The 27,896-nt window shown below is 34.9% G+C and overlaps 2 protein-coding genes across 7 annotated transcripts; one reads left to right on the forward strand and one right to left on the reverse strand.

Moving 5' to 3' along the window:
• Positions 1–162: 162 nt before the first annotated feature.
• Positions 163–27,750, reverse strand: LOC128678602 (proteoglycan 4-like). Of its 6 annotated transcripts, none has more exons than XM_053760226.1 (15): positions 27,258–27,748; positions 26,001–26,143; positions 19,295–19,608; positions 14,082–14,200; positions 11,701–11,873; positions 10,095–11,068; positions 9,165–9,288; positions 8,168–8,482; positions 7,175–7,282; positions 6,221–6,369; positions 5,778–5,891; positions 4,621–4,680; positions 3,872–3,971; positions 2,965–3,076; positions 163–2,358 (listed from the first exon to the last, which is right to left on the reverse strand). In XM_053760226.1, exons 1-15 carry the CDS (start codon positions 27,347–27,349, stop codon positions 2,307–2,309), a joined length of 2,949 nt encoding a protein of 982 aa, XP_053616201.1. In that variant the 5' UTR covers positions 27,350–27,748; the 3' UTR covers positions 163–2,306. The 6 variants fall into 6 exon arrangements, with proteins under 6 accessions (XP_053616201.1, XP_053616202.1, XP_053616205.1 ...); XM_053760227.1 differs by having other exon boundaries at positions 9,165–9,276; positions 27,258–27,747; XM_053760230.2 differs by lacking the exon at positions 8,168–8,482 and having other exon boundaries at positions 27,258–27,750.
• Positions 16,836–17,808, forward strand: Acbp1 (Acyl-CoA binding protein 1). Its single transcript, XM_053760233.2, has one exon. It carries the CDS (start codon positions 16,934–16,936, stop codon positions 17,204–17,206), a length of 273 nt encoding a protein of 90 aa, XP_053616208.1. The 5' UTR covers positions 16,836–16,933; the 3' UTR covers positions 17,207–17,808.
• Positions 27,751–27,896: the final 146 nt, after the last annotated feature.

Genomic DNA, 27,896 nt, shown 5'->3' on the forward strand with positions numbered 1-27,896 from the left:
TGGCATCACTGATGGTTTGAGCACCTCTGTAGATCTCAGTACTTACATATAGCAATCGATATCGATAGTTGACCTTGAAATTCAACTAGAACGTCAATAGTGCTATCCATAATATCACATACAATATGTACGTATTGCATTATATCAAATAAAACGAACTCAGGGTAAATACATAATTTTATTAGAAAATGAAAACAAAATTCCTTACACTACCTAAATAAGGCACGACGTGTCCAACGAACCAAGTCGGACGCACCAATCATAAGCGCGAACAAAACAGCGACTTGTAGAAGTCTGGGATATATCTAAACACCGCTCATAATATAATGTTTATTTTACCTTGTCTAATTAGCACAAAGTTTTGAATTCATCGTTTTTAAACACTATCAGACAGTAAGATTTTGTTAATTGAAAAATAATACTATGCATAGTTACTTGCGCCAGCGCATAGCTGTATATGATCTTTTAAGAATCTATGGTGTATTAGGATAAGTTTGATATGTAGTTTGAAATCCATAGCAGTGCTAGATACGGCCCAGAATTAGAGCATGTGATACACACACAGCACAGTTTAAACAATAACAATATTTGTCAAAACTCATTCTCCGGCTTATTTTCTTTAATTCAATGTATTAAATTAATTCTAGAATACGTACGATTTACATATGTGTGTGTGTGTGCATAATATCACCACTTTGTCAGACTTGTACATAAATTGATTACAAAATATACAATGCCATGGCAAAAAGACTTAGTTTTAAAAATGGATACAGATTGGCCGGTTTATCTGTAGATGTAAAATAGATATGCTGAATTCGAAGACACTTAAGCAAATTTGATATTTAAAATTAAAAATATTGGGGCGTAACTCATTCCCATGACAATAGTATTGAATATAATACAGTATTAAAATAGTCTTTACAGTGACAAGAAAAAGTAAGAAGTCAATTTATAAAATATAAACAATGAACGTATTCAAATTTTTAACAGGCAATGTCACGTAAGTAGGCTACAAGTTAGAATATTAACAATCAAATGGAAGTTTATATTGACCCTTATCTCGATATGTAGACACAGACATATAAAACACGATATTGAGTACACGCGAAGCTAAAATTTACAAAATGTACAATTACTTTTATTTAAATAAGTAAAATACATGTAATTTGTGCGCTTTCTGTCGTATCGCCAAGGTGTGAACAGGACGCAAGTATTTTGTTTTCTTTAGTATTTTAATATAAAAAATGTGTCAGGGTTGTGCAATATACTCTGAAATAATACTATCTTACACAAGTTAGTTTAAAGTTTTAAATACATTTTAAAAGTATACAAAGCAAACAAGTACATATAATTAAATTACACATTTCTAAACGATTACAATCTCTAAACAAAATGCAAAAATGTCTTACTATGAAATAAATTACTAAGCCCGAAGTTAACATCTCACACTATTACACTATTTGTAAATAATATAGGAATAATATCTTAATTTGTATGTCTTTGTACCAAATCGTATTTCAGATACATTTTATACAATTTTGAGCTTCATGAATGAGAACTACGGAGAGAGCTTTCAGAGATATGCATTGAGGCTAAATTATATATCTTTTCCTAATTGAAAAGTGAAATTTTTTGCCTCGGCTAATGGACATTAGCAAAATTTTCGCAAAAAAATTTTGTATGTCGAATTTTTTTAAATCAAAACCGTTCATAAAAATTCCGAAAAATGTTTATACAAAAAAATAATGTCAACTAGTAATAAATACACTGTAGTTACTTGATCCGATACTTGACAAAATGTTCAAATACATACACTAAAGTAATCACTGATTTATTGTCACTCAATATTACTTTTTCGTTTAATTCAACTTTCTTCTTTGTTGAGTATCAATTGGTCAAATTGAATTAAATCAGGTCCCATTCTTTATTTATTTTAAAACTAATCTATAGCTTCCAATTTCAGAACGGACCTAAGATCAGGAAAATTCGAAACAAAATCATGCATAATTTTAGCGAAACATCAACAGTTGAAAAATTATATGATAACAATAAGTTATTTATAATTTTAATTCGGAAAAAGATGTGTTAATATGTTTTTATTCTTCTCCATTTTTCTATTTGTCATACTGTAAAAAAGTTAAAATTTTATATACATAGTCAAAACATTGAAAATTTTGACGTTGAAGTATCGGATCACAAGGAAAGTAGAATCGTTCTCAAGACACGAGGTCACATCAGTCGTTTTAGTTTACGAAAATTTAGTTATGTCAGGGGTTGCCCAACAGGTTGGCACAGCAGAGTAGACGTCAGTAGTGGTCGACGTCCGCCGTCGGCGCTACTGAGTACACGGATGGCGGCCTGAAAATATATAATATTGAATAGATATATAAAACTAGCGTTGTTTATATTTGTCTTTTCTCTCGGTTGAATGGATGAGATCCTTCCATGGGATAAGTCCGTCGTTGTTAGTGCTTTTTCTGTGTGTCTTAGGTCTTTGTATTTTCTTATGTAATAAAATTATTTAAAAAAAAAAAAGGCCATAGTATACCTTTTGTCGACTTTATGTAATTTTCTCAAGTGGATGGAGTATTTTTTAAGTATCTTCCCATTTTATTCTCCAAACTTCTATTCATAGTTGTATTTGTTGGGGAGGGGTCATTACGTGGAATGAAACACAAACAAGGACTTTATTGGCACTATTAATTTAGCGGTTTGCCATTGCCTACTCAATTTCACACAGAAGTTGATAATCAACCAGAGCGTACAATTCCTTACGATATTTCACTTCACCGGAATCAAGAGGTGGTCGATGAAAATTACAATACACGAGTCAGATTGATACACAAACTCATGGGGCACGAGTAGGATTCGAACTAGGGACTTTTCGGTCAACAGGCGGGCATCCCGACCACGACACCAGCACCGCTAATGATAGAATGAATAATAAATGAATGCGATAATCACCGGAGCGACGGGCGCCGCGCGGGCAGCCGCGACGGCCGCGGCAGCGCCGACGCGCGCTCCGAGCTCTGCGGCCGCGGCACAGCCGGCTGTGTCGGCTGTGTCGGCTGTGTCGCTACAATCACATATACATTATAACTTGTTACATCTCTCATATTCCGTAACTAGCTCCTTATTACCCCCAAATGGGGCTTGTATGTGACCAATAAGCGCTCTAGGGTAATAATGTAGCTAGAAAAGTCCTGGGGCGGTAAGTAATTAATAAAAGAAACATCACTCTTTCTCACGCTGCAATTGATGCTTTACAGCCCTTGACTACTAATCTACTATTATTGTTGTCAGAGTGATCTTATTGCATTCAACGCGTGACAAAAATAACATGTCCGTGTAGTAAAGTAAACCATTGAGTTCCCTCATCGGGAGCCTTTCTTAAGTGCACCATCAGTTCATGCTTATCATAATAATATGAGTGACAAGATTCCATCTAAACATACATACTTACCTATAGTATAGTGTACAATACATAGTTACTTATATTACCAGCTAAATAAAGACTTGTAAAATATACATAGACAAATCACACCGATTGAGTTAGCCCCAAAGTGCAAAATAGGTTATAATAATAGTAATAACTGTTGCGACAGTTATTAATGATAAAATAAAAAGGTTTGTATTCAGATGGTTAAATGTCTCGCTTGGAGCGCGATCGGACGAGTAATATGTCACGTGAATGTGACCGCGTGTCCGCGGCCTGTAGTCGATGGTCCGCCGTGTATAGTGCCATCAACAATAACCATTCATTTCAGATTAAATCATCTAGTTCAATCAACAACTTTTGTGAAATAATGACTCGATTGTGATAATAAAAATAATGTCTAGTTTTAAGATATTCTATAGGAATTTGACATACCAGGGGCAGGTTTGTGTATGGGTACGGATCCGAGCCTGGAGTGGGTCGCCACTCGCAGGTGCGACGTGCCCGCCACGGAGTACGGCCGCGACGTCGGCGGCTGTAATAAAATAAAACATATCAAATGTAGTCAGTAACATTGTAATATGACTTAACAAGGTCGTATACAAACTATTCCCACCAACAATATTAATATCAACTGTATTAAGTATTTACATATCGTGTAAAAATCCTAAGATATATCAGCAATCGAGCACAGAAAGTTTCATTCGATAGAGTATTTTATTGCATGTGTAATACAGTGGAATGGGTTTTATTATTGATTTATGACTGCTGTGTATTTTCAATGCAAACCATCAATGGTCATTATTATCGCATTAATTTATTTTTATATTTTCAGGCTAGAAAACTACAAGTGTATATAGTGTTCGCTCGTATGATATAATGGTCTGACAACTAGGGATGCAGAATACAGTGCGAAGTGGAAACGAAATAGTAGGGCAAAGAACCATGGACTCCGACGCTCAACGGCTGAGTAAGAAATCGGAAAAATGCTCAGATGAGAGAGAATAGTGGTCGCTCGTAGTAGATTGTTTGGTATAAACAATTTGAGCACTCAGTTCGCAAACCAAATAAAAAATGTCGACAGTGTTCAGGGCGTTGCGCGTTGAAAAAGCGCTCATGCGAATGGGGCCCTAAGTCATAATGTTTGGCACATAGTTTACGAGATGTGGATGGGATTAACTTACAGGCATTTGATGGCTCCGGATGGAGACGCCGCCGGCAGGCGTCGTGTGCGGCACACGCAACTATGACAGCGTTACATGGTGTTAGTTGACAGTTGGCAAATTACAGCATTATAATTTCATTTATCAGTTTATGTAAACAGAGAAACAGGAAATAGGAAAGTAAGTAATAAAAGTGATGCTTTAAAATTGAATTTCTTTCAGCACACTTTTGAGTTATTTTTTCGTTGATATTAAACCTTCTCGGCGCAGGTTTCCATCAAGGGCCGGCAATAAAAGTATATTCCACCAATGTAAAGTAATTTAATTTACGATTTGCTAACTGTCATTAATGATTATAACACAAACACAAAAACAGTTAATAACAATTTACACTACACCACACACATTCAAGGCATGAGTGAACATTCTGGACCTGCTTTCCCGTATTATACTTAAGCACTTATAGAAACGTAATGGAAATTATACAGAATTTGTTAAGTAACAAATAAGGATTCGATTTTTAGTATAGCTTTATTTAACATCAAGTGTTTTTTGGTTTTTCCATAAATAAATATATTTCACCAAATAAATGAAGAAGCAGGTCCATGTCGCTATTAGTCATAACATAGGCACAAAATCCCCTACCAAATTAGAACACTTTGAGAACACATAAGGGTAATTTTGTTTTTATATTGAAAGATCTAAAATCCGTTAGTGGTGTTAGCATAACTTTCTTCAAGAACGCTATCGTATTGCCATCGACAATGATTATATAGAATATGAATAGCACCTCTTATCGTATATAAAAGGAAATATTCATGCTAAAACCACAGATTTTGGTAGGTGGACAATATAAAAGGATGGCAAACAAAACAAAATCGCAAATCCAGAGACAATCATATGACGGTAACGTTCAGTAATCATGCATTTGGATATGCGGAGAATTGATACTATTTTTTTTTTTGCGTAACTTTAAAAAATGGGATTTCAATTCTACGCACATATAAAGAATTATGGGAGATTAGTAATTAAGATCCAAAAATACATAGAACAAATTTTGATGTGAAGAATGGGCACATTTTGAGTTCAAAATCAGGCAAGGGGTCAAAATCACACTGAAAACCTTATTGAAACAACAAAACAAATGAATAAAATAATGTAGATATGGCAACACTTACTTCTCTGGGTGCAACCAGTTGACTCTGCGGCCGTTCTCGCCGTAAAGTTTCCGTCCCTTGCCGCACCAGCGCGGGAGGCGCTGTTACTACGGGCGTAGGTTTGTCATCGTTTTTCTGAAATGTATCGCCATTTCATTATCAACTTTTTGACGGAACCTAAGCACATAGCTCAGTTTAAATTTTTAATTTAATTGTTCAAGTGTGTGAAAAATAGATTTTTGAACCACAGATTAACATAGACCTCTTCTACTACTACTACATAAGTAAACTACTACACTATTATGTATGTATATCGCGCTCTAGTGCGAACAGTAATAGGATAATTTACATAAAAAATCTTTTTTTGCGTATTTTTGCGTAATACGCGTACAAATAGCAGAAAAATGAATCTTCTATTTCGAATAACAATTTAGTTATAATTACTAAATATGAATGAAGTTTACCTGTGCGTCAGTAGTTACAGTGTAGGAGTCGCGTCGTATAGGTGGCGCCACCGATGCGGTAGGACTGAGCGCGGGATTCGAAGCGTAGACATTTCGTCTGATCATTGCCTTGCCACTCGACGGCCGCACTAAACCACTGGGGTTACCCCCTAAAGAATTGGAAGTTTTATTTTTATATTTAACACAATTATGTGATGGATTTGTCAAGACCAAAAGACTAAGATAAAGTTAAATAAAAACAAAAATAGAATACACATTTCACAACTATAAACAAAAACAAGTCGATAGTTCTAAATACAGGTCCAAACTAAACGAATTATTTATTACAAGAGAAAATACTAAACATGCATGCTGCAAAATAACAAAATAAAGTCGAGCGGGTTACAATAACAGTGACGAGCCATTGTTATTTAACATAATTTTTGAAGGTCGATATTCTGTTTAATTTATTAATAATACGTACTGGTTTACCTATTTTTTGAAAAGAAAAAATTAACCCGTGGTATTGGACATTCAAATTCTTTTCTATTTAAATATTTTTCGAAATTTTTGCGGGGGGGTAGACATGCGTGCATTTCGCTATGGCTTCTCAATTCCAGCAGTAATTAATGACATTTTGTATTTTTTTAGAATGTATTTTTGAATTAAATTAATTTTGTATTATTTTTAGATACTTTCCTGTTTTTATTTATTTTAAACGGAGGCGGGACAATGGGGCATACTTTTCTCAATATTCGGATTTCTCACAATAATTGTCAAAAATATTTCACCAAACTTCTTCGGTTCTCAATAATCGAATCGCTTTTTCATTAAAACTAGATAGCGAGACTTGGAGATATAGGTATAACCAAAAGTAAAAAAAAAATATTTTTCTTTTGAATACTAATACGTATTTAATATTATATTAAACGTATTTAATATTTTGGAAATAAATTTGTATCAATGCGTGCATACCCGGTATCCTGCTAAGCTCCCTGTGGGAACTATATTGTCTAAGTTTGGAGGTCGGCAAGTTCGTTTTTCTGGGAACGTTGGACGGCGGAGCCATCGTCGTGTATGACCCTGCAACATAATAACAACTAAGCCACTACGCTACGGTGAGATGGACGCATGATTTGTATGCCAGCGAAAGAGATAACACTACGTTTCGGTGTTGCTGATTTTAAAATGTTTGTTTGTAAAAAAAAAACATTTGTTTCAAATTAATTTTGAATATTTGAATATGATTTTTTAAAATGTTTTGTAAGCATGTTAATAGCACACAATTGAATTGAGATACACTACGTTATTAAACAGAAAATAAATTGTAATAAACACAGACAAGAAATTAATAAAGAAAATTAGAGAGAATTTTAATAAAAAGCGTAGCTCTAAAGCTATAAATTGAAACTTGCCTAAAAGTAAACATTGAAATGTATCAACGATCATAGTAAATTTTACGTCTCAATATACTAGGTAGAGCATACACAAAGATGTCTTCAAATCTTGTGCTCGAAAATAGAAACAAAGTATTGAGGGCATCTTTGTTCAAAATTCCTTTACTCATAAATATTTTAAACTATAATTTGAATCATTTAGGAAGGTGGTTTTAAACTTGGTTGCAAACGTTCTATCTGCCATTCCAAATGGTTCGAATTATATTATTTTAGAGGCTCAATAGCGAAATGAAAAAATGAAAACCCAGTGAGCTTAAAATTAAAATTGTAAGGTTTTGCAACATAGACAGAAAAAACTATAGACATCGTCATATGTTTCATTTCAATAATATTTCTTGCCCAATTTTATAACAATGCTTAGTATGATGTAGGCTGAGAAGTTGCCTGAATATATTCTGTCTCATTTGGCTACGCTACCCAGTTGTCTATAGTTTACTTTGTCTATGTTTTGCAATAAGAAAGCTTGATATATGTATATTGGATATAAGAAGTACATTCAACCTATATATACCTGTATTTATCGGTGAGATTCTACTAGGCGGCGACCTATGCGGTGGGCTAACAATTTTCTTCTCTGGACTCCCTTTGGGGGCCAAAATGTCCCTTTTAGCCGACTTCTTCACCATGGTAGCAGTGTTAACAACCGTAGCATTGTGCATATCATACGTTCTTTCCATACCGGAGCTAGGACTTTGCACTTTTGTGAGCGTGTATGATTTATCGTCGACCATGTCGTATATGGGTGATATGGTGCTGTGTATGTTAAGCAGGTCGTTTTTCGACCCCTTTCGCAATGACATAAGGGGCGTGGACGCCACTTGCAACCCTGGAATGGAGGTGGAAAGCACCCTGTTTTTTTTAGCTGTTCATTTATTATAAGGAAAAATTGATAGTCATTATGAAGTCTTTCGTTTATGACTGAAAAAGTTAACAAAACTAAATATAATATTGATACACATAGTACATATATATTACAATGAATTCAACATAATTATTAAGAATTTAGAATACACTGTATTATTTACTTTAACTTCAATAAATAAACAGCTTACAGTTGACAAACAAAGACATAAATCGGCGTCGTAAGTGAAATGAGAATCGTGGTTACCATTGGACCATTTGATCCCGTCACCAAATTCCACATTTACCTTAGCAATAGCCATCAACCCTTTACACATAGAAACAGCATTATAAAAATGTCAATATTTTTTATGTCATATTTATACAAATATCATAAAAGTAAATTTATTTCAACGTGTCAATTTTTGGAAGTACCAGTCCAATATGAAAAAATATTTTAATATTATTTTTTTTTTGTATTATGGCATTCATAAGATAGGCTCTACTGAAAACTAAAATGAAATCGAACGCAAAGGAATTTATCGCTAGGGGCGCTGTGTTGTGAAAGGTTAGTTTTCAAATAAACGAACACCAGCGCCTCTGGCGGCCAATTCGCTAACGTTAGAACCATTCTAGTGGGAAATATAGTAGGTGGAGGTAGTACATACTTGTCTCCGGTTCAGTGTCGACGGTGCTCTCGGGCGGACTGGACGAGCTGAAGGTGCCGGTGTCCGTGCTCTCGCTAGACCCCACCATGGCGCGCTCTTGAGAGCCCCACTCCTGGAGATTATTCTATATTTACTTTAATCTCTCTCTCATTCTAGCTTTCAGAACTGTGACGCCGCGAAGCCCGGGGTCAGCGTAAAAAATAATCTTCAAAATGTCGAAGATTCAGCTGTGATTTTACAATGGACAGTCTGATGTCAACCCTCCGGGGAATGATATTGTTGCCTCCCTCCATGGGAATGATTGTTGCCTATCAACCGTCCAGACTATGTGTCCCTGAGTTGCCTCGTACGACATTCATGATAATGATTTATGTAACATTTGTTTACAAGTAACAGTGCTGTAGTTAAAAAAACATTGAGGTTAGTGACAACTACCTACATAGCTACTGAGCTAGAGTATTTGTAAAATAAATATGTAATTAAGTAGTAAATATTTTGTAATTATGTTGTAAATATGTATGATAATAGTGGCGCGTGGATGGAAAAATTCGCCTAATTACAGTTAATTAGGCGAATTTTTCCATCCACGCGCCACTATTATCGTACATATTTACAACATAATTACATATTTATTTGATCGCGAACTTAAATTTTGCGGTTGCGATGTATCTTCGGAGAAAGAATACTTGATATATTTAATACAGTTGAATTTAACATATACATTATGTACATTATGTACAGTTGAAATTAACATATACATTATGACTTCACGTTTAACATACATACTAAGTTTCATAATTATCACAAGAATGATATGGTAATGTTATTAATAATAATGGATTGTTTATAGACTAAAAACCGTCGAGGTCGCGCTGCGAAAACTCTATTATTAGAATATAAAAACTATGAATTGTATAAAAAATATCTTACCTCCTGTTGCAGCGTCCTCTCGCTTGAATCAATAAGGTTCAAAGTCGCAGAATTAATATCAATCATCTGCTCATCCTTCACAAACACCACCGTCGTATCCATTGCTTTACTAGGCGACACTTTCTTAAAGGTTGCATTCCTCTTCGGCGTCTCTCTAGTTGGTTCCTCATGTCTATCGAACCCGCCATTCATTCTCCGCCTAGACAACAACTCTGACGCATTCTCCATACTCTGCCTCGGCACTGTTATTGTCTGATTTGGTAACTGTATAGTCTTTATGGGCGACGTATCAACTTTATCCGGCTCCGTGGGTAAGGCTTTCCGCGCTAGTGACAGTTTTTGACGCGCCTGTATTATTTCGTTCAATTCCTGTTTGTCTAGTGTAACGTTTAAACTATTCCTGCCTAAATCGACCTTCTGCATTCCCATGTCTTTGAAGAACGCATCGTCTTGTTGAAATGTCGCGTTTAGATTCTCCTTTTCGGCGTCGTTGTCCTTTCTGAATTTGTTGTTTGAATAATGCAAAGTTATAGTTTCGGTCATTTCGGGCGTTTTCGGCGTTGATTTGGATGAGTCTTTTTTATCACAGTTTTCGTTCAAAATCTTCGCACCGTCAATTTGGACCGCTTGTTCTTTCGATTTCGTGTAGCTTTCGGAGTTTCGCGGCATCGATTCGCGCTTGAAGCTGTTGTAGAGGGCCGCTCGCGGTCGGGAAGAGAGGAGTCGTTCAGTTTGTTCTAAATGTGTGAATGTGGCCGAACTGAAGATGTTCTCTGGTTTGGAAGTGTTGGAGACGACGTAGGAGGAGTTGACTGAGCTGACTAGACTGGGAGGTAAGGAATCCATGAGGCTATCGTTGTCGGGGTACGTGGTTTGTGATAGGAAGCTCGTGCTCATGTCTTTTTCGTCAAGAATACTTAGAGTCATGCTTGTCATCATTGGGTCTATGCTCTCGCGGCCGATGGTCGGTGGCCCTGTGAATGGTAAAAAATCTTATTAACGTTACAAATGTAATTGTAAGTCAAATCTAATATTATAAATTCGAAAGTTTGTGAGGATATTTATGTTTGTTACTCTTTCACACAAAATCTACAGGATCGATTGTTATGAAATTTGTTACAGGTAGAATATAACCTGGAATAACGACGGAATGACATTTTGTTAATTGTCGTCTTTGGAGAAAAGGCTGCAGTGAAGTTTGTTGCGCCGCTTCTTTTTCACCTGCGCTTTGGAAGTCGGCAGTAGATTTAGTCTTAAGTAAATTCTTGACATCAAAATAAGTGAATGCAAGTTAAATAAAGAATTTTGTATTTGACATCAAGCCAACACTTATCTTTTTTTAAAGTTTTTTTAGGACAAATCATACAGATTGATCTAGTCCCAAAGTAAGTTTTAGACTTGTGTTATGGGATACTTACTCAATGACACTATATTTTATAACATATACATACATATATAGATAAACATCCAACACCCGAGCCAATCAGAAAAAGATCATTTTCTATCATGACCCGACTGGGATCGAACCCCTGGACCTCTCGGTTCAGAGGCAAGCACTTTACCACTGCGCCACTGAAGACGTCAAAATGACAGTGTTATTAATTACCCGCGTCCCTATGTGGCGGACATTTCTTCGACTCCAGCGACTCCGGGTAGAAAGTGCCCGAACTTTCCATCAGCAAAGAGGAGACGAGGCTTGGAGGGGACATTCTCATCAGCGACTCCCCGCTCTGGTACATGTTGAGGCTGCCTCGCTCGTTCATCATGTTTGTGAGCCCTCTGAAAATTATAATAAATAAAATAGTTTATTAGGTAAATGATTTTTTACAAACATATAGGTGTTGGAACCTCCTTTTAAGCAAGAGAATGCTTGTGCCAAAGGCTCCGCTCTTTCATAACAATTATTGTATAACCTATTGTTGTTTTTTTTATTAGGTAATTTATGTTAATATTTAGTTATTTATTTATTTTATTTATTTAATTACCTAATTTAAAAAAAAACAACAATAGGTTATACAAACTTTTGTTTTAACTATGGTGTGCATGCAAAAAAAATAGTTAATATTATATATGTTTAAGTTAATAATTATATAGATACATAAGTTTATTTATGCTTTGTTTACATTTATTTCTACTATGTTTCAAGTGAGTCAAAAAACATTTCAATAGGGCAGAATATGGGCAGAAAGATGCTGAAATACAGAATAAATATATATAGTTGTATTTGTATTTGCAGTCGTTAAAACCCGCCAATCCGCAATGGGCCCGCGTGGTGGGTCATGATTCATACTCCTTATCCATCCGTAGCGGTGGGGACGTTTAAATAACGATGATGAATGAACAAATCACACAGGTTGAGTTAGCCCCAAAGTAAGTTCGAGACGTGTGTTATGGGATACTAATTTAACGATACTATATTATGTTTGTATGGATGTTTTTTACCTACTCTTTCACACAAAAAACAAAAACAAGCAAATGAAAGGCGAAATTCAATCAAACAAAATGTACTTTCGTCAACAATTACTCCGGAAGAGTTGGCGCCAAATGCACTAATATGAGAGGGAAAGTGCATGGCGCCCAGACACATGCCACTTTCTAGGCCAGTGATTGACGTACAGAGGCTATCCGGTGATCGTTTATGGTATGTTTTATTCCATTTTGTCAATATAAATTACTAGCTTTTCCCCGCGGCTTCGCCTGCGTTGATTTTTCTGGGTGAAAGGTAACCTATATCCTTCTCCATACTTCAAACATGTATGCAAGAAAATTATTTGAGTAGATAGAGCGTGACGAGGTAACAAACAAACTTACTTTCGCATTTATAATATCATAGTTAGGATTTGAATACGATGGATAGACTAGATACCGTATTAAAGTATGCAAGTTTTGAACTATACTGGACGTGTGATTTTTAATCTGTCTCAAGGCAACTGGTTAATTACCGCCACTACAGAATAGCCATTTCGAATCGGAGCACGGTAAGGGTGGTAAAATTGTAATAGTAGGGTCTATATATGTAGGATATATGTAAGAGCTAAGAAACAAATTATTAGCTCATTATCAAGTTTAAAATTAGTAATAAAGAATATTCTATATTAACGACATTCTCAAGTAATTTGATGAAATTACTCTTCAACCAGTCCAAATTTCGCTTCAACGCGCCATAGAGGTCCAAACAGTATAATTTGACATGCGGTTGATTGTATTATAATAAAATTGAGTTGGCATTCTAGCTGTGTGCAATTTAAACGGTTATCCGTTTTTCAATCTCATTTTTATTACAAGTACGTTCGGTGCACGTATTGTAACGATATATTGCCCTAGTTACGGGTCCTTAGAGGGTTTATGTTACGTACAGATAATAACATTGCTTGTCACGTACGGAGCAAGGATTGCGAAATAATAATTTGACCTAATATCGAACGAGATATATTTAGTAAAGTTCAATACGAACACTTACCAAGATTATTAAAGGGTCATTAAAATTATTAGAGCTGTTGAATGTGGGTGCAAAATAGTTTAAAACTAAATTATTGAAACGTTCACACCCATTTTCAGTTTAATCAGCCATCTCGACATCCATCGTCTATAGAAGTGATTCTTGACTCGTTCAGTGTCCGAAGGTAGGGTCGATTCACCCACCTGGTTCAGAAACAAACTTTCGGAGCTGATCAGTGTGAAGATAATCAGACACACTTTTTCACTGCAAAGAGCAAGACTAAACCTATTTTAATGACATCTATAATATTACCTATAGAGAAGGCAATAGCAAACCACTCCATTCATATTGTCAAGAAAGCCATTGTGTTTAATTCATATCAGCCATGAGTAATACAACTGTAAGAATTTAAAAATGATTTGGTTCGTTAATTGACTGAACAACATACGTGACAAATTTAACAAATAAGTTACCAGCCTTCTTTATCTGCTCTCAGCTATTTAAATAGTTGTAGATAATTAAATTGTGTTATATTATAGATTTCTTACTTGTTGAATGTGTTGTGTAGATTGTGCGCGGGTTGCGAGAGGTCTATGTTGATTGGCTTCGTAGGGGTGTGCTCTGCTAGTCGGTCGCCATCTGGCGAGGGCATCTCCAGGTCTTCTAACTGCAAAAATTTTGGAAATAACTCTTTTAAATACTAGGTTTGATATGTTACGAGGCTGTGTGAAAATGGACATCGTGTTTTCACATTCGTGACAATGGAGGATCGTGTTTTTAAGGACGCTACGCTTGTAACTAAACGCAATGATTCCGCGGGCAAACCCGCAGGATGATTGAATATTTTAAAATTTTAGCTGTCAAAATATGAATCATTATCATTTTTAGATCGATTAAGAAAGCACGGCTCGCCAATATATTTAAAACTTCTCTAATATTTTGCCACATTATACCAACTCAACCAACTAAAAATTCAAAGAAAAAATTCAAGTACAGTATATTTTTATTGTTTAATTCTGCCGTCACATGGCGAATAACTTTAAAATAACTAGCAAGTTGAAACATTGTGTAGACAATGCGACAAGACTATTGTCAAAATATTTGCTATACAGACAACAGGTGAGACGCCCGGTATGTCGGTATGAGCACTGTGAGATATTTTTGCACCTATGACAACAAACTGCAGACGTCATACAAGAACGCATGCATTCTTCGTACATCGTTATCATTTCAGAAATATGTATATTGAAATAATGTTTGGAGAGGAAACGTGTTGCGTGTGGCGGAACCACAGTATTAGAATATGAAAAGACTCTATAATCTTTTATTAATGTCGTACAAGGCGATTAAGGGAAACATAAGTCTTCATAGTGTTCCTAATAACGTTGGTTGACGTCAAGCAGGCAGCCGGATAAAATTTATAGTCGAATCTTCACATTTTAAGATTTATTTTTTTACGCTGAGCCCGGGTTTCGCGGCTTCACAGCCCCGAATGAAATTGGGAACATGCGAAGATGAGAGAGAAAGATAGAGAGTATTGAGAGGAAACTTGTAAAAATACGATGTCATTGCTATTTATTAGAACATATTATTAAAATTTGTGAAATTGTGAAAATCTTTTTGGTTTTTCGTTGTTGTGTCAAACGAATAAAATAAAAGCTTGTTATTAAAAGTAATCAGGCCAAAGCAAACAGGCCTTAAACGATAGATAGAAAATGAAACATTATTTATGGTTATTGCAAGCGCAACACAAGGAAGCAGACATGAGACTAATTTTAAACCTGCTTTCTAAACTCAAGGAATAAGCGCTTTTGTATATGAGATAAAAAATCATCATTGGATTCGTCCCTTGGGGTTTATTTAGTTTGAGTAATCTCTGTTCTTCTCGTGTACGCATAATACGCATTTCTTGTGTGAGCGAAACGAAAGATATGACGATGTCTAAAGTATTGTTTGTCTACGCATTAAGCTTATCATAGATGGAAACAAGCTAATATTTGACAGCACTGGGAATTGAACCCTGGACTTTAAGGTGGGCAAGTTTTCAGATTACTACGCCACAGAGGTCGTCAGGATATTACAAACTTCAAGTATTCTGACTGCGTCTTATATCGTCACTGTTCTGTTTGGACTGCCTTGTTATGCATGAACGGATGATCGAGTTAGGCGCGGGTGGACACAGAATAATTTCACTACAAAGCTATAATTACGCTAGTATAGCTGTATTAAGACCCTATTGATACACCAGCGACATCATCATATTTTTATCAATTTCCTTAATTTCTTAGCGAAAAATGAAAAAAATGATCTCGACAAGTGCCACACTATAAAAGATCAGTTAGAAAGTATTATAGTTTTCTATTACACAATACAGCCAGTGATGGAACGATTTTGGTGGCCACTGTTTTCTGTTTGGTAATAATTTTTCGGGAAAGTTCTAATAATTTATACTGTTTTCTTTTGTTTATTCTTTTATAGTAACAAACATAATTTCGGACTTGGTTTCCATTGTACCTATACAGTTTGTGAGGGCTATTATTATTATTAAAAAACTGTTGAGAATCAAATCGAAGTTAATTACTCAAAATAGTTTTTTTTTTACAATCTAATCCAATTTCCTACCTAGAATAGTAATTGAATGTTAATATAATAACAAACAAAGCGCGCACGCATGACTAAGCTCTGCAATCAGAGTGAATGTCTAACCAACGAGGCTTTATAACTCAATTAACTTTGATAAAGTTTCCATAATTACTTTCCACTATTATTAAAGACATAAAGGTAGAAAAACTTAGAACATTTAAGTAAGTGGAGAGTGATATATTAAATACAACACCTTTTCTGTATCTACATTTTGTACAAATATAAAAATATACACGTATTCATTCATTGCATATATGATACCTAAATTCTTGATAATGGCTATGAATCTCGAATTCCTACAGGAGCGAAACCGCAGGGCACAGCACTAGATGTGCCTCGCGGTTTCGCTGCCGCAGGCTAATAGACGTATAGTTGTGATTGTAACACATAATTGACGCTAAGAGTTCAAGACCACGATCGATTGACGTGCAGACAGTTACATAATTTACATTATATGCACACTTAAACATATAATTCTAATATATGGGCATGTTAAATATACACCGACATACTAAAACATTCGAGCACATATTTTTTAGGCATAACGTTCAGCCAAAACAATAAGTTTACTAATGTCAAGGTCGAAAAAGACAATTGTTAATTCTTTACTTATCTTCATGAATTTATATACTCGAAAGTTATTATGGATATTTATTTTATCGGTCACCGAGAAACCAGTTCTCAGTCAGTGTCCGTGGAGGTTGGTTGTGTTCATTGGTATTTAACGAGTGTGCTGTGATTTTCCACGGACTTCAAGATGTCTTTGCAAGAGCAGTTTGACAAGGCAGCCGCGGACGCAAGTAACCTAAAGGGGCGGCCTAGCGACAGCGACCTATTGGAGCTGTACGCTAACTTCAAGCAGGCCACTGTTGGGGACGCCAACCCCGCTGATAGACCTGGCATGCTGGACTTTAAGGGCAGGGCCAAATTCGACGCGTGGGCGGCCAAGAAGGGCGCTTCGAAGGACGACGCGATGAAGGCCTACGTCGCCAAAGTCGAAAGCTTGATTGCATCCATCGGACTAAAGTAATTATAAAGGAGATTCAATCAGTACATTCCATCTTAGAAAATCAGATTGACAATATTAGAAAAGGATGTAAAATTAGAACAACACTTTTTATGCTTTTCGTCCAGAAACATAGATCTTTTTATGCTTAATCGCTTATGGAAACAACAGAGTGGGATAGCATGATGATTACCCGATGCAACTATAATAGACATAATCCGTGACATAGAAAACAGCAAGACATGGGTCAAGACAAAAATAATCAATTATCACATACATATTTTTAATGACCGAAATTTATTAATATAAAAATTACAACGAAAATACGCCTCTTGGAATTGTTATATACATAAATTTGATTTTAAAAGCAGTTTCTTGTATAAAAAGAAGTCCACTAAACTAGAGGTGTATTCATTAAAATATTTTTTTCATGTTTATAATCGCAGCGTAGGTTAAGTTAAAGATCAAAACAGTAAAGATAACTATTAAATGATATGCTAGCGTTTTAGCTTGGCGAGTGTTTATCACTAGAGACATTGGTGAAATTACTGATTAAGATGATGCATTTGTTTTGTTGTTAATTTTATACTGTTTTATAATAAATATATTGGGAACTGAATAAATGACTACATTTTTTATATTGTATTCCGAAAGAAAATATTCATCCCTCAATAATTCTATCCATACTGAGATGGTTTTTACCCTTCACCTGACATACTCGTATCTAATGTACGTCATTGCTTCTTTATATAATATATAAATAACAGTAATATAACGAACTGTTCACAGTTTTAACACTTACTAATATTATAAATGCGAAAGTTTGTGAGAATGTACCTGTGTGCATGTTTGTTACTCTATACGCATAATTACTGAACAGACACACACTTTTTATCTCGAAATTCCTTGGAGCCAAGGCACAGATGTTTTATATATTTTTAAGTTGCTTATGAGACTGAAATCTAACACACCGAGTAGGTACATATATTTTGAAACAAGTGACGTCACATTACAAGTGACTATTTTTATTTCATAATATCTACAACTTGACCCTTATGCTCAGCTAAGCGTTTGGGATTCTATTTTGGAGTTCAACTGACGAATTTGAAACTCACATCCGAAATTGCTTTTATACCAAAGTTTGTTCTCAATCATCTAATATTTTGTTTCTTTATAAATAGTGGAATAAACTAGTGGACCGTTGAACATAACAATTTATTTTTATAAGATTATCCATCATGCTAATAAATAAGCCGCTGCGGCATATCTCATAATGCGTATTTGCAATAAGTTATCTGCCGCAGCCGATTCCGTAAGATACGATATCGACGATTTAATGGCATAATGCGGATTAGAAATCCACAAAATATTAGTATGGAAAGTCTTAATATTTGAATAAAAATCCATACGAATTAGATATTCTCTTACGCACTTTTGAAAAAAAAAGGTAACGCGAGAATCAAAAAAATCTAGCGCAAGTATAATTTTAGACTGCGCAGAGACATTGCTTTTACATGCTTCGAATAAGTTTACATTTTAAATTATCGGATTAATCCTTTGACCAGCTTCCAGCTTAAATGACCTGAATTTACTGTGACAAGTTTTGTTGGACAACGGTACTTACCGTTACTTTAACCTGCTTTATTTTGTTATGAGACACTATCCCTATTATCGATATATTTTCCTTTGTTTTACTTGAAAATAGGGTATTTACACTATTGGTTTGCACAGTTTAAAGACCATTTTAAACGAGTATTTTGGAAACGTAGAGAGACGCTATAACAGATCTATACTTCCATACTTAATATTATGAAGAATAGATGTATATTTTTCATTGAATGAACACAAAACTTTTGATTTTGACGAAATTTGGCACATATCGATAAAACCTTCGTTTTTTCACGGGGACGCAGCGTTGATTCAATGTAGATTCTACCAGATGCTTCTTCTTCCGCGCTGATAGTAAAAGTCAATCAAGGGAAAGGGCTATTACGACATCCCCAATATTGGTAGCCCATGGAGAAGCGCACAGGAGCGTGAATTGGAGGAGGCTTATGTCCTGCAGTAAACAAAGTGAGGTACAGAATAAAAAGAAAAAAAATAAAAACATACCTGTGGGTCTTCATCCTGCACCAAACTTCTCCTTTTCATCGCATATTCCTTCACAGAATTGCTATTGTCTGTGTTCACATCAACATTGAAAGTCTTCAGCCTCAACATAGGGTTCACGGGCCCTAGTGGCATGCTGTACTTGTTGTAAGTGAGGTATTTGTTTGAGGAGTTGAGCGACGAGCTGGGCGATATCGAGGGTGGGTTCGAGGAGACTTCCACGATGCTCTGGATGCTGGGACGCTGCGGTCGCCGCTTCGGTCTGACGTATGTTCGGGAGTCGAATTTGTGCTTGTCCGGCATTGCGTAGATTTCATCTGGAATCAAACATTTCTGTTATCGATTGTGATATTAAGTATAGATGTAAGCCTCTGTTCCGTTTTTACGTTTTTAAATCGGTTGTCTTTTATTTTCTTTGTGAATTTAGTCATTGAGCTATCTATAACAATTTTCATCAGTAAGTGGGCCACGAGGAGTTATAATCCTCTGGACCGATTTAGCTGAATTTTGAAAGGAGTATAGATATTTGTTTCTTTTTTTAAATGTTTTATTCCCCAAAATGCCTATATCGATAAAATCTGTCGGACACACTATTTCATGAAATGTGTTTATTAGATTTACTAAAATTGTTACAATAGTACAGGAGATATATCTTTTCTCAAGTTAATTAAGCAAACAAAAAGAATCTGAAAATAGTTGACATTTTCAGGTACAGCACAGAACAATAGTAGCATTGCTTAGTTACGCCTTGTTAGTAATTTATTATTAAAACAAACGTATGTATTACTTCATCCTAGCTGTGTTGCAGTAAGTTTCAATAGTGAATTTAGTGAATCAGATATAGACCTTCGGTAGTTATGTCCTTTCGCCGAAGCATACAGATCTGGTATATTCCTACAAAGTATGTAAGTTTTATGCAACAGAGTGTGGTACTTAATATATTGCATTGATTAAAATCTCGGAAAACTAATATTGAATCGTAGGATCATGCAAGAAGTAAGCGAGTCACATTTTTCTTAATCTAAGGTACGGTAACACAGATAAAGCAAAGATATGAAAACTGTAAATATATAACACACACACAAGTTTATTTGTTAGACAAATTAAAAAGTCCTCGACTTTCAATATTCATTGCCCTACAACTTTTGAACGGTTGAACCGATTTTCATGAAATATGTCTAAGAACACTCGGGATAAAATTATCTATGACACAAAAAAACTAAAATCGGTTCATCCGTTTGGGAGCTACGATGCACAGACAGAAACACAGACCGACACGTTAAACTTCTAACACGAGGGGTGTTTTTGGGGTTGTTTTTGAGTCGGGGATTAATGAAAAGAATCGTATTTACGGAACTGGGTTAATTAAACTCGCATTTGACCGTTTTTTTAGCCTATGATGTTGCTCTATTTCACCATTACTCCTTGTCGATATCTAAAGAAAATATATAAAATGTTTTATTTCATTTTGTTCGTACTTCAAAATTAAGGTAACAATTAGTAGGTAATAATTATTACTTGATACTTTACTTTTTTAATAAATATAAATTACTTCAAATGATTGATTAGGTTAAGTACATAACCATGCCATATTAAACAATAGTAAAATGATGAATCAAACCAGCATCAAATTTTATGTATCTACATGATTATATGGTAGACGGAATGAGAGGTTGTAGGTAAGGTGAGAATTTATTATTGGTTCTGTTAAATACAAAAATAATGCAGTAAACTAAACGGTAAAAGTGAGCATAATCTCGGATCACTGACCAATTAGGGTGATTTACTAATATTCAAAATCTGGTTCCCAACACTATATCAGATCCAATTAGAAGCGAGATAACCTAGCGATAAGGTCGACGAACCCATTACAAAACCGCATCTCAAACCGGTCGTTCTATAATTATCCTTGTTGCAACAGGCTAAGTGACATTTTCGTTTGAGCTAAATACGTGAACTGGTCTAGAAGAAATTTCATTGTGGTGTTAAAGTGGAAGCTACCGAAAAATTTGATGCTCTTTTCGAATTAGGTCGTGACTTATAAGAAGAACAGCTATGTATAAACTGTGGCGTGTGGTTTCCACCCTAGAATAGGACCACTCTAAATCCTTTTGCGGATGTCAAGGAGTGCCTAAGACCAGCTTTGACATAGACGACAACAGCATTTCCATAGAGAGAGGTTGAGGTCTTGCATCTGCCTGATCTTTGGCTGTTCGTATATCACAGCCGAATCATCTTCAAAATATGAAAGAAATATCTGTCACGCGAACCCTGGATTTCAAGGAGTCATAGCCGCGAATGAAAACCACAACACACGAGTATAATGTGTGAAGAGAGGAGGATACAGAAATACTCACAATTTTCATAGAGCAGAATGAAAGTGCTAGGTATAAAAGCTTGCGTGTTAACGTAGAGCGCGTCTAAAGTAAAATTGCGAAAACGATTAAGTTAATTTTCATAGGAAACAAAATGTTACATTGATAATTATGATTCTCCAATTACATTATATAACTTTTTCAAATGAGATGATATAAATACTGCAGGTCAATTTTTTCGATAACGATTTGATAGCGCTTTTGCTTATAAAATGGATGATTCAGTTGTCCAATAATTACAAGTCCATAGTCCACTACGTAATATTGGAATATACGCGACGCAAACACAATCCTATCACTTAGACCGATCTAATAAAACGATAGTATAATATAATCTTCTGTAGCAAAGTAATACAAACTTGTGATATTAAGATATAACTATCAGATTAATGTGAAGTCTCATGTTCACTGAAAGTTGTGATATTAGCAAGGAGTCAAGTTTTGTATCGGTTTTATCTCTTGGATTGGGCAGGTTATCAATTTTGCAGCATTCACTCACTTAAATTAGGCACTTATAGCGAGATATAAAATACCCTGTTATAAATTTAAAAATGTTAAAGAATACTTAATGATAAAATGTGTTTTGTCACTATCGTGCCTTGTAACATTTGGCATTGACCTAACGAGATATTATAAATAAGTATACTTCAACTTTTTATGAATCATGCTAAGGGCTGATGTACTATAGACATTTACTATTAGATTTAGCTTAAAACAGATAAGTGCTTTTTCAATCATGTTTACTTAACTACGTATCTGGCCTACCTAGTAACATAGAGCCAGTCGTAAAAGGTGCTCAACAAAGGTCATTATACGTTCTACGTTTACCAGTAAAAAAGGCAACTTGTAAATTTCTGTACCTAAAGCAAAAAGTGAAATCTGGTGCCCATTTATGAAACTGGTTCCGTTTCGCGAATGCTAAATAGCAAGTGGGTGTACCTTTCGTTGCATATGGTTTACAACACAAGGATGTATATACATATAGTTATGTCATAAGGCACATACGAGGTAGTATGACGGCTCAACTTCGTAAGAAAGAAGATATCGACGAAGATATGTGCAGACGCCCTATAATATAATTGATATATTTCATGCCGTTGATATATATCTAGCTGTGATATCTTAATAATTACACAAGCGATAGTCCAAAATACAACGAAATGAATTCACTTGTAAGTCCCCGTTAGATTTTTTAAACAATAAAGAATCATGTAAAACAATTATAACTGTTATTCTTTTATGTTATGATTCAGATTATTTCTCCGATGAAGCGCCAATACAAGAATCTGTGTTCATACAACCTACGCATTCTAATCTAACAAGTTTTTCACTCATAATATTGCAACACAGGTTCAGATAAATCGATGCAAACTATTACGAGAAAAACTTGTGTAACACGGCTTCCTTCATTACTTCCCGCGTCGTCAATTGATTGAGTCTTTTTGCTTCTATCGTGGAAACTGGAATGTTTGTGAATAGAAACTGATTTATGGCGTTGTACGATGCATAGCGTAAACAGGTATTACTGAATGCGATATTAACTAGAGGAAATTTTATTGAATACATTGCTAGAAAAAATTGGAAGACTCGACTCCGGTGGATCGGGAGAAAATATGAGTTTTGATGATCTGATGGTTGATTGATTGTCACTAAAAAGCACTCAATGGTATTGGCGACATTGCTGTGTTTGATGTTTTTTCAGTTATTGTTTTTATGGTAATAGAGTTACCCCATTTTCGCTTCTGCTGCTTCGTGCCCAAAACTCAAAATAATTACGAAGTTTATTTATTTTTAATGTAATCGTCATTATAGATTTACAACTGACAAATCAAATTCAATCAACATCATCAGACCAATCAATTGAATCATTCAAATGGTCACAGCACACGAGCAATCGAAGGCCAACTGGATGTCTATTTTATAACCATCTACACATGATCTGCCATGCGGATATATGAGCAATGTCAGCGAGGCAATTTTCCAATTACGATACGCCGTTTGCTATCGCGATAGGAAATTGTAAGTTACGTCTCGTTTCGGTTCATTCTCCGTCTAGTCAGTTTAATTGATGAATGTAGTTTCTTTATTAAGGACTAAAATTACTTTTGTATTTCGATATTTCTCCAGAAACTAATATTAAACTCTCTAAATTACATTAGTTTTCGCTTCTTCTTCTTGATTTTTTCCCATAGGGTCAGCGCTTGTAAGTTCCTTGCATTTCATTCCGTCCCTTGTCATTTCAATTGATACTCTTTTCCAATTAAATTATTTTGTTGGCCCTGTTACCAATCATACTTTGTACCATCCTAGAAACACTATCATGGTATTCCACTACTGTATGTTCACTTATTCTATGGTACAAACGTTAAGATAGCTAATCAGCCATAAAATAAATCAATTAAAAATCTAACGAGTAAAAGTGGGATAATTGAGTATGCATCAACTAGCAGAGTTCCGTACATTATGCATATAAAGTACAGGAAGAATAAACAGCAGACGGACGGACACGTGAATGGATACGTGTCTTCAGGGTTAGCATTCGTGTACTTTTAAATATACTTATTACATATTTACACTTAAAATTTCAAGCAACTTAAAAATATATAGTTATTTTTATGTATTTTTTAATACTTAATAGTGGTGCGCACGCAAGCTCAAAAAATACCTATTCACACAATTGCTTTGAAGATCCCTAACATAAATGAACCATGACACAAACCTAATGGATTGGTGGGTTTGTTGTGTTAACTCACTTTAGCATAAACAGAAAGACAAAAATATATATAGACAAAAATAATACAAATAGGTTGTATAATTTTAATTTATTTATTTACCTGTAAACCAATAGGTGATACAGAGTGAAAAGAACATTTTAGTTGTGAGTGCAAACGAAAGACACAAACGAACTATACAATAACGTATCATTGCATTAATCAGAATTCATCAGTCATAATCTGGCAGCCCTATTACTATCCGTCTACATATACAGACAGACGGATTGTGCACACATGCAATGGAAATCGGACCTTTGTACAGGACTTATGGTCCGTATCGAATGTCATTAGATCGGCTACCGATTAGTCCTTTGTCTGTCTGACGAAAATCAATGAACTGGCTCGATTTAATTGTCTTTTGTTTACGATTTGAACTTTTAAAAGGTCGTATTTTTTTAAAGATGCCAAGCTGGTTTTTATATTGGATCACGTCTTTATTCTTTACCAGATTAAGTTCAATTAAGAGTTAGTACGTAGTAAACATGGACATAGATCTCGTCATGAAGACATGTTTAGCTAAATAGCATTAGTTAGATTTATTAGTGGAATTGAGATTATGAAATAGTGACAGGTTGCAATAGCAAACCCATAATGCATGTATTGATGATCAAGTACCTAAATGTATTTTTTTTTAATGACCCAATTTTACCAAATGAACAAAAGATGTTACCACAGTGACACAGATAAATAATATACAGAATAGAATCGCCGGGCAAAAGTCAAGTCATGTAGGTACTCGCAATCATTCAGCGACTTTCACTGCCGACCCGGGTCTCTGCGGGGCAATTAATCATGCGAGATGGACTCGAATATAAGAATATCATTCTGATTCGCGGAGAAATTGTGATATTAAAAGTGAAAATTGATTGTTACTGGCAGTTTTTGCTCTCAATTTTAAGTAAATCATTGACGTCAATCCCAATCCCAATACTAATATTATAAATGCGAAAGTAAGTTTTTGTTTGTTCACATATTATCTAATGGATCGATTGTTATGAAATTTGGTACACGGGTAGAAAATAACCTGGAATAACACAGGGTAATTTTTATCCCGAAATTCGAACGGGAGCGAAGCCCCGGGGCGCAGCTAGTAAGTAATAAGTACTTCTGTGCTGTATTTTTTATATATGTATTCTAATATGAATAAAATAATATAATGAGAAAGTTTGTTACAAAAATGACGTCATTTTTAATAACGTCAATGTTGTCAGGGAATCTTATTTCATTGAATGTGTGACAAAAAATCATGTCTGTATTATAACCCCTCGTTCGAAGCGTTCGTGGCGTTCCTTCGTTGGAAGCCGGTTCTGAATGCACCATCTTGTCATGCTTATCACAATAATGCATTGTTATCCAAACATGGTATGTATTGTGGGTGAAATGGTCCCAGTATGAGAGGACTGATCACCCATCTGGTGCTTCTACTAGCATTCCCAAAAGAGTGTGTATTGTAAACTAATCAGCCATAGTGTTCAGTAGTATATATATGATAATCAGATACAGGTACTGCAATAAAAAAATTGAAAATTACATAAACTAAATTAAATCAAATAGACTTACTTTTAATTATACTGTCAAGTGTTGTAAACAGATCTTTCTCCAACTTCTGGTACTCAATGTCTTCATTAACTGGCCAGTCACAGGACAGATTCCAGTCAACGATGTCCACTTTGTTGCCCGAGTCATCCGGGATTATGCACAACCTGTACATTAATAATTTTGTTACAAACATACACAATGTATGTCTTTTATCTTAAGAGTGCCGAGTCGACTAAATTTGTTAGGACCAATACAAAGCCAAATAAACAACACAACTGTGGCATCATACAGGTCAGGTCAGGGTAGAGGTGGTAGGACATATTTGGTATGGCATCAAAGTAACTTTTAGTAATAATTATTTCATGAGTAGAACAGCAGAATGGTAATTGGTCTTGGCATTCAGGTATTATTTCAGCAGGTTCTCAGGAAAAAGGCATATAAATCATCTACTGTGCAGGCAATCAATCAACACCAGGTCCCAACTCTCATAGTGTGTGTACTTTTTACTAGTTGGGAATGCCAGTGCGAGCACCAGACAGGTTAACTCCTGGTCCTCTCATTTTGGAACCATATCACTCAGTTCCCCAATACTAGTTTTTAGGCAAGATATTATTAATGATTATTCTTTTAATACCTTCCAATATCACAACTAAAGAATTTCTAGAAAGAGTATTCTTTATTGTTGCCAGCCAGCGGGGATATTTTTTTGACTAAATGAATTTTTAAATTAAAAAAAATACATTAATCAACATATTTGATTATTGTGGTTGTAAATAGCAAAAAACTATATCATATACAATTAAAAGATAAAATATTCTATAAATTAGGACATGAATAAATCTTATCTTTGATAACAAAGTGCAATAGGATCCTTGCCATTGTACATGTATAGCCAATAAGTCAACATATTTTAATGCAACAATCATATTGGCTTTTTCAGTACCAGGAAAGTGAATGTGCAAAATGCTCTTTAGCAGCATAAACCCAAGAGTTTTAAATAAATTACTAAATAATAAAATAATACTATCAATACATAATATGAGTACCTGTGAAGCAGGTGAAGATCATTTCAAAATCATTCAGCCTCCATTTGAAACATCAAAGATTTGGGATTATATAGTCCAACCCAACCATAAAAATGTAATCCTTATTAGGAGAAGTAAGTTCGAAGCATTCGTAAAAGTGACATGACCAGTACCCACAGACTTCTGACCCCAAAACCTTTACTAAGGTAATAACTTTACATTGATTGTTTCTACATAAACTTAGGATACACACCATGTTTGGTTGTCGGAGAAATCCAACGATTCCACGTCGATTAGATCAGAATCAATCATATCTTTGTTTATATTTTGATCAATCTGATTCATAATACCAGTAAAGTCGAAACATCAATTTGGCACTGCACACGAGATCACAAACAATTTATGAGAAGATAACTACATTAATAATACGAATTCTGTAAATTATTAAAAGAAAATATATGTTTTTTTTAGTAAATAGAATCAACACGAAATTGTACCAGAGAAGTTCAGTTTGGAATTTGACATAAGACCATAAGCAAAATGTGACAGAAAAAAGAAGATTAAAACAACGGTAGTTTAGTTTTCGTTTTCGTAGTTTTCATTTCATAGACATCAACATCACAACACAACACGACTGAAATATATGAAATATAATATGAATTTTATTAAGATTAAGTATACTATGTCGTTTATGTTTCTTCACAAAACTTAACATTTTAATTAAAAATTCTAAACGTGCGTGAAATAGTACAGCTATGTCTTACATACTTCTGTTTATAACTCTATGGTAATAGTGTTACCCTTCTCTTTTTTCAAACATTCCTTAACTTCTAGGAATTATGTGTATTAGATGTGAAGGTCAATAGATACCGTATAGAAAGACAAGAATATT

The sequence above is a fragment of the Plodia interpunctella genome, chromosome 20 (assembly GCF_027563975.2).
Source record: "Plodia interpunctella isolate USDA-ARS_2022_Savannah chromosome 20, ilPloInte3.2, whole genome shotgun sequence".
NCBI classification, from domain to species: Eukaryota; Metazoa; Arthropoda; class Insecta; order Lepidoptera; family Pyralidae; genus Plodia; species Plodia interpunctella.

What these genes read in the sequence shown, in the direction of transcription:
- Acbp1 (XM_053760233.2), top strand. Translation starts at nt 16,934, where the DNA reads ATGTCTTTGCAAGAGCAGTTTGACAAGGCAGCCGCGGACGCAAGTAAC.
- LOC128678602 (XM_053760226.1), bottom strand. Translation starts at nt 27,349, where the DNA reads ATGAATCAGATTGATCAAAATATAAACAAAGATATGATTGATTCTGAT. An exon ending in TTCTCCGACAACCAAACATG is followed by an intron (nt 26,144 to 27,257) that starts GTGTGTATCCTA and finishes ATTAATGTACAG; the next exon opens with GTTGTGCATAATCCCGGATG. An exon ending in AACTGGTTGCACCCAGAGAA is followed by an intron (nt 4,681 to 5,777) that starts GTAAGTGTTGCC and finishes ACGCTGTCATAG; the next exon opens with TTGCGTGTGCCGCACACGAC.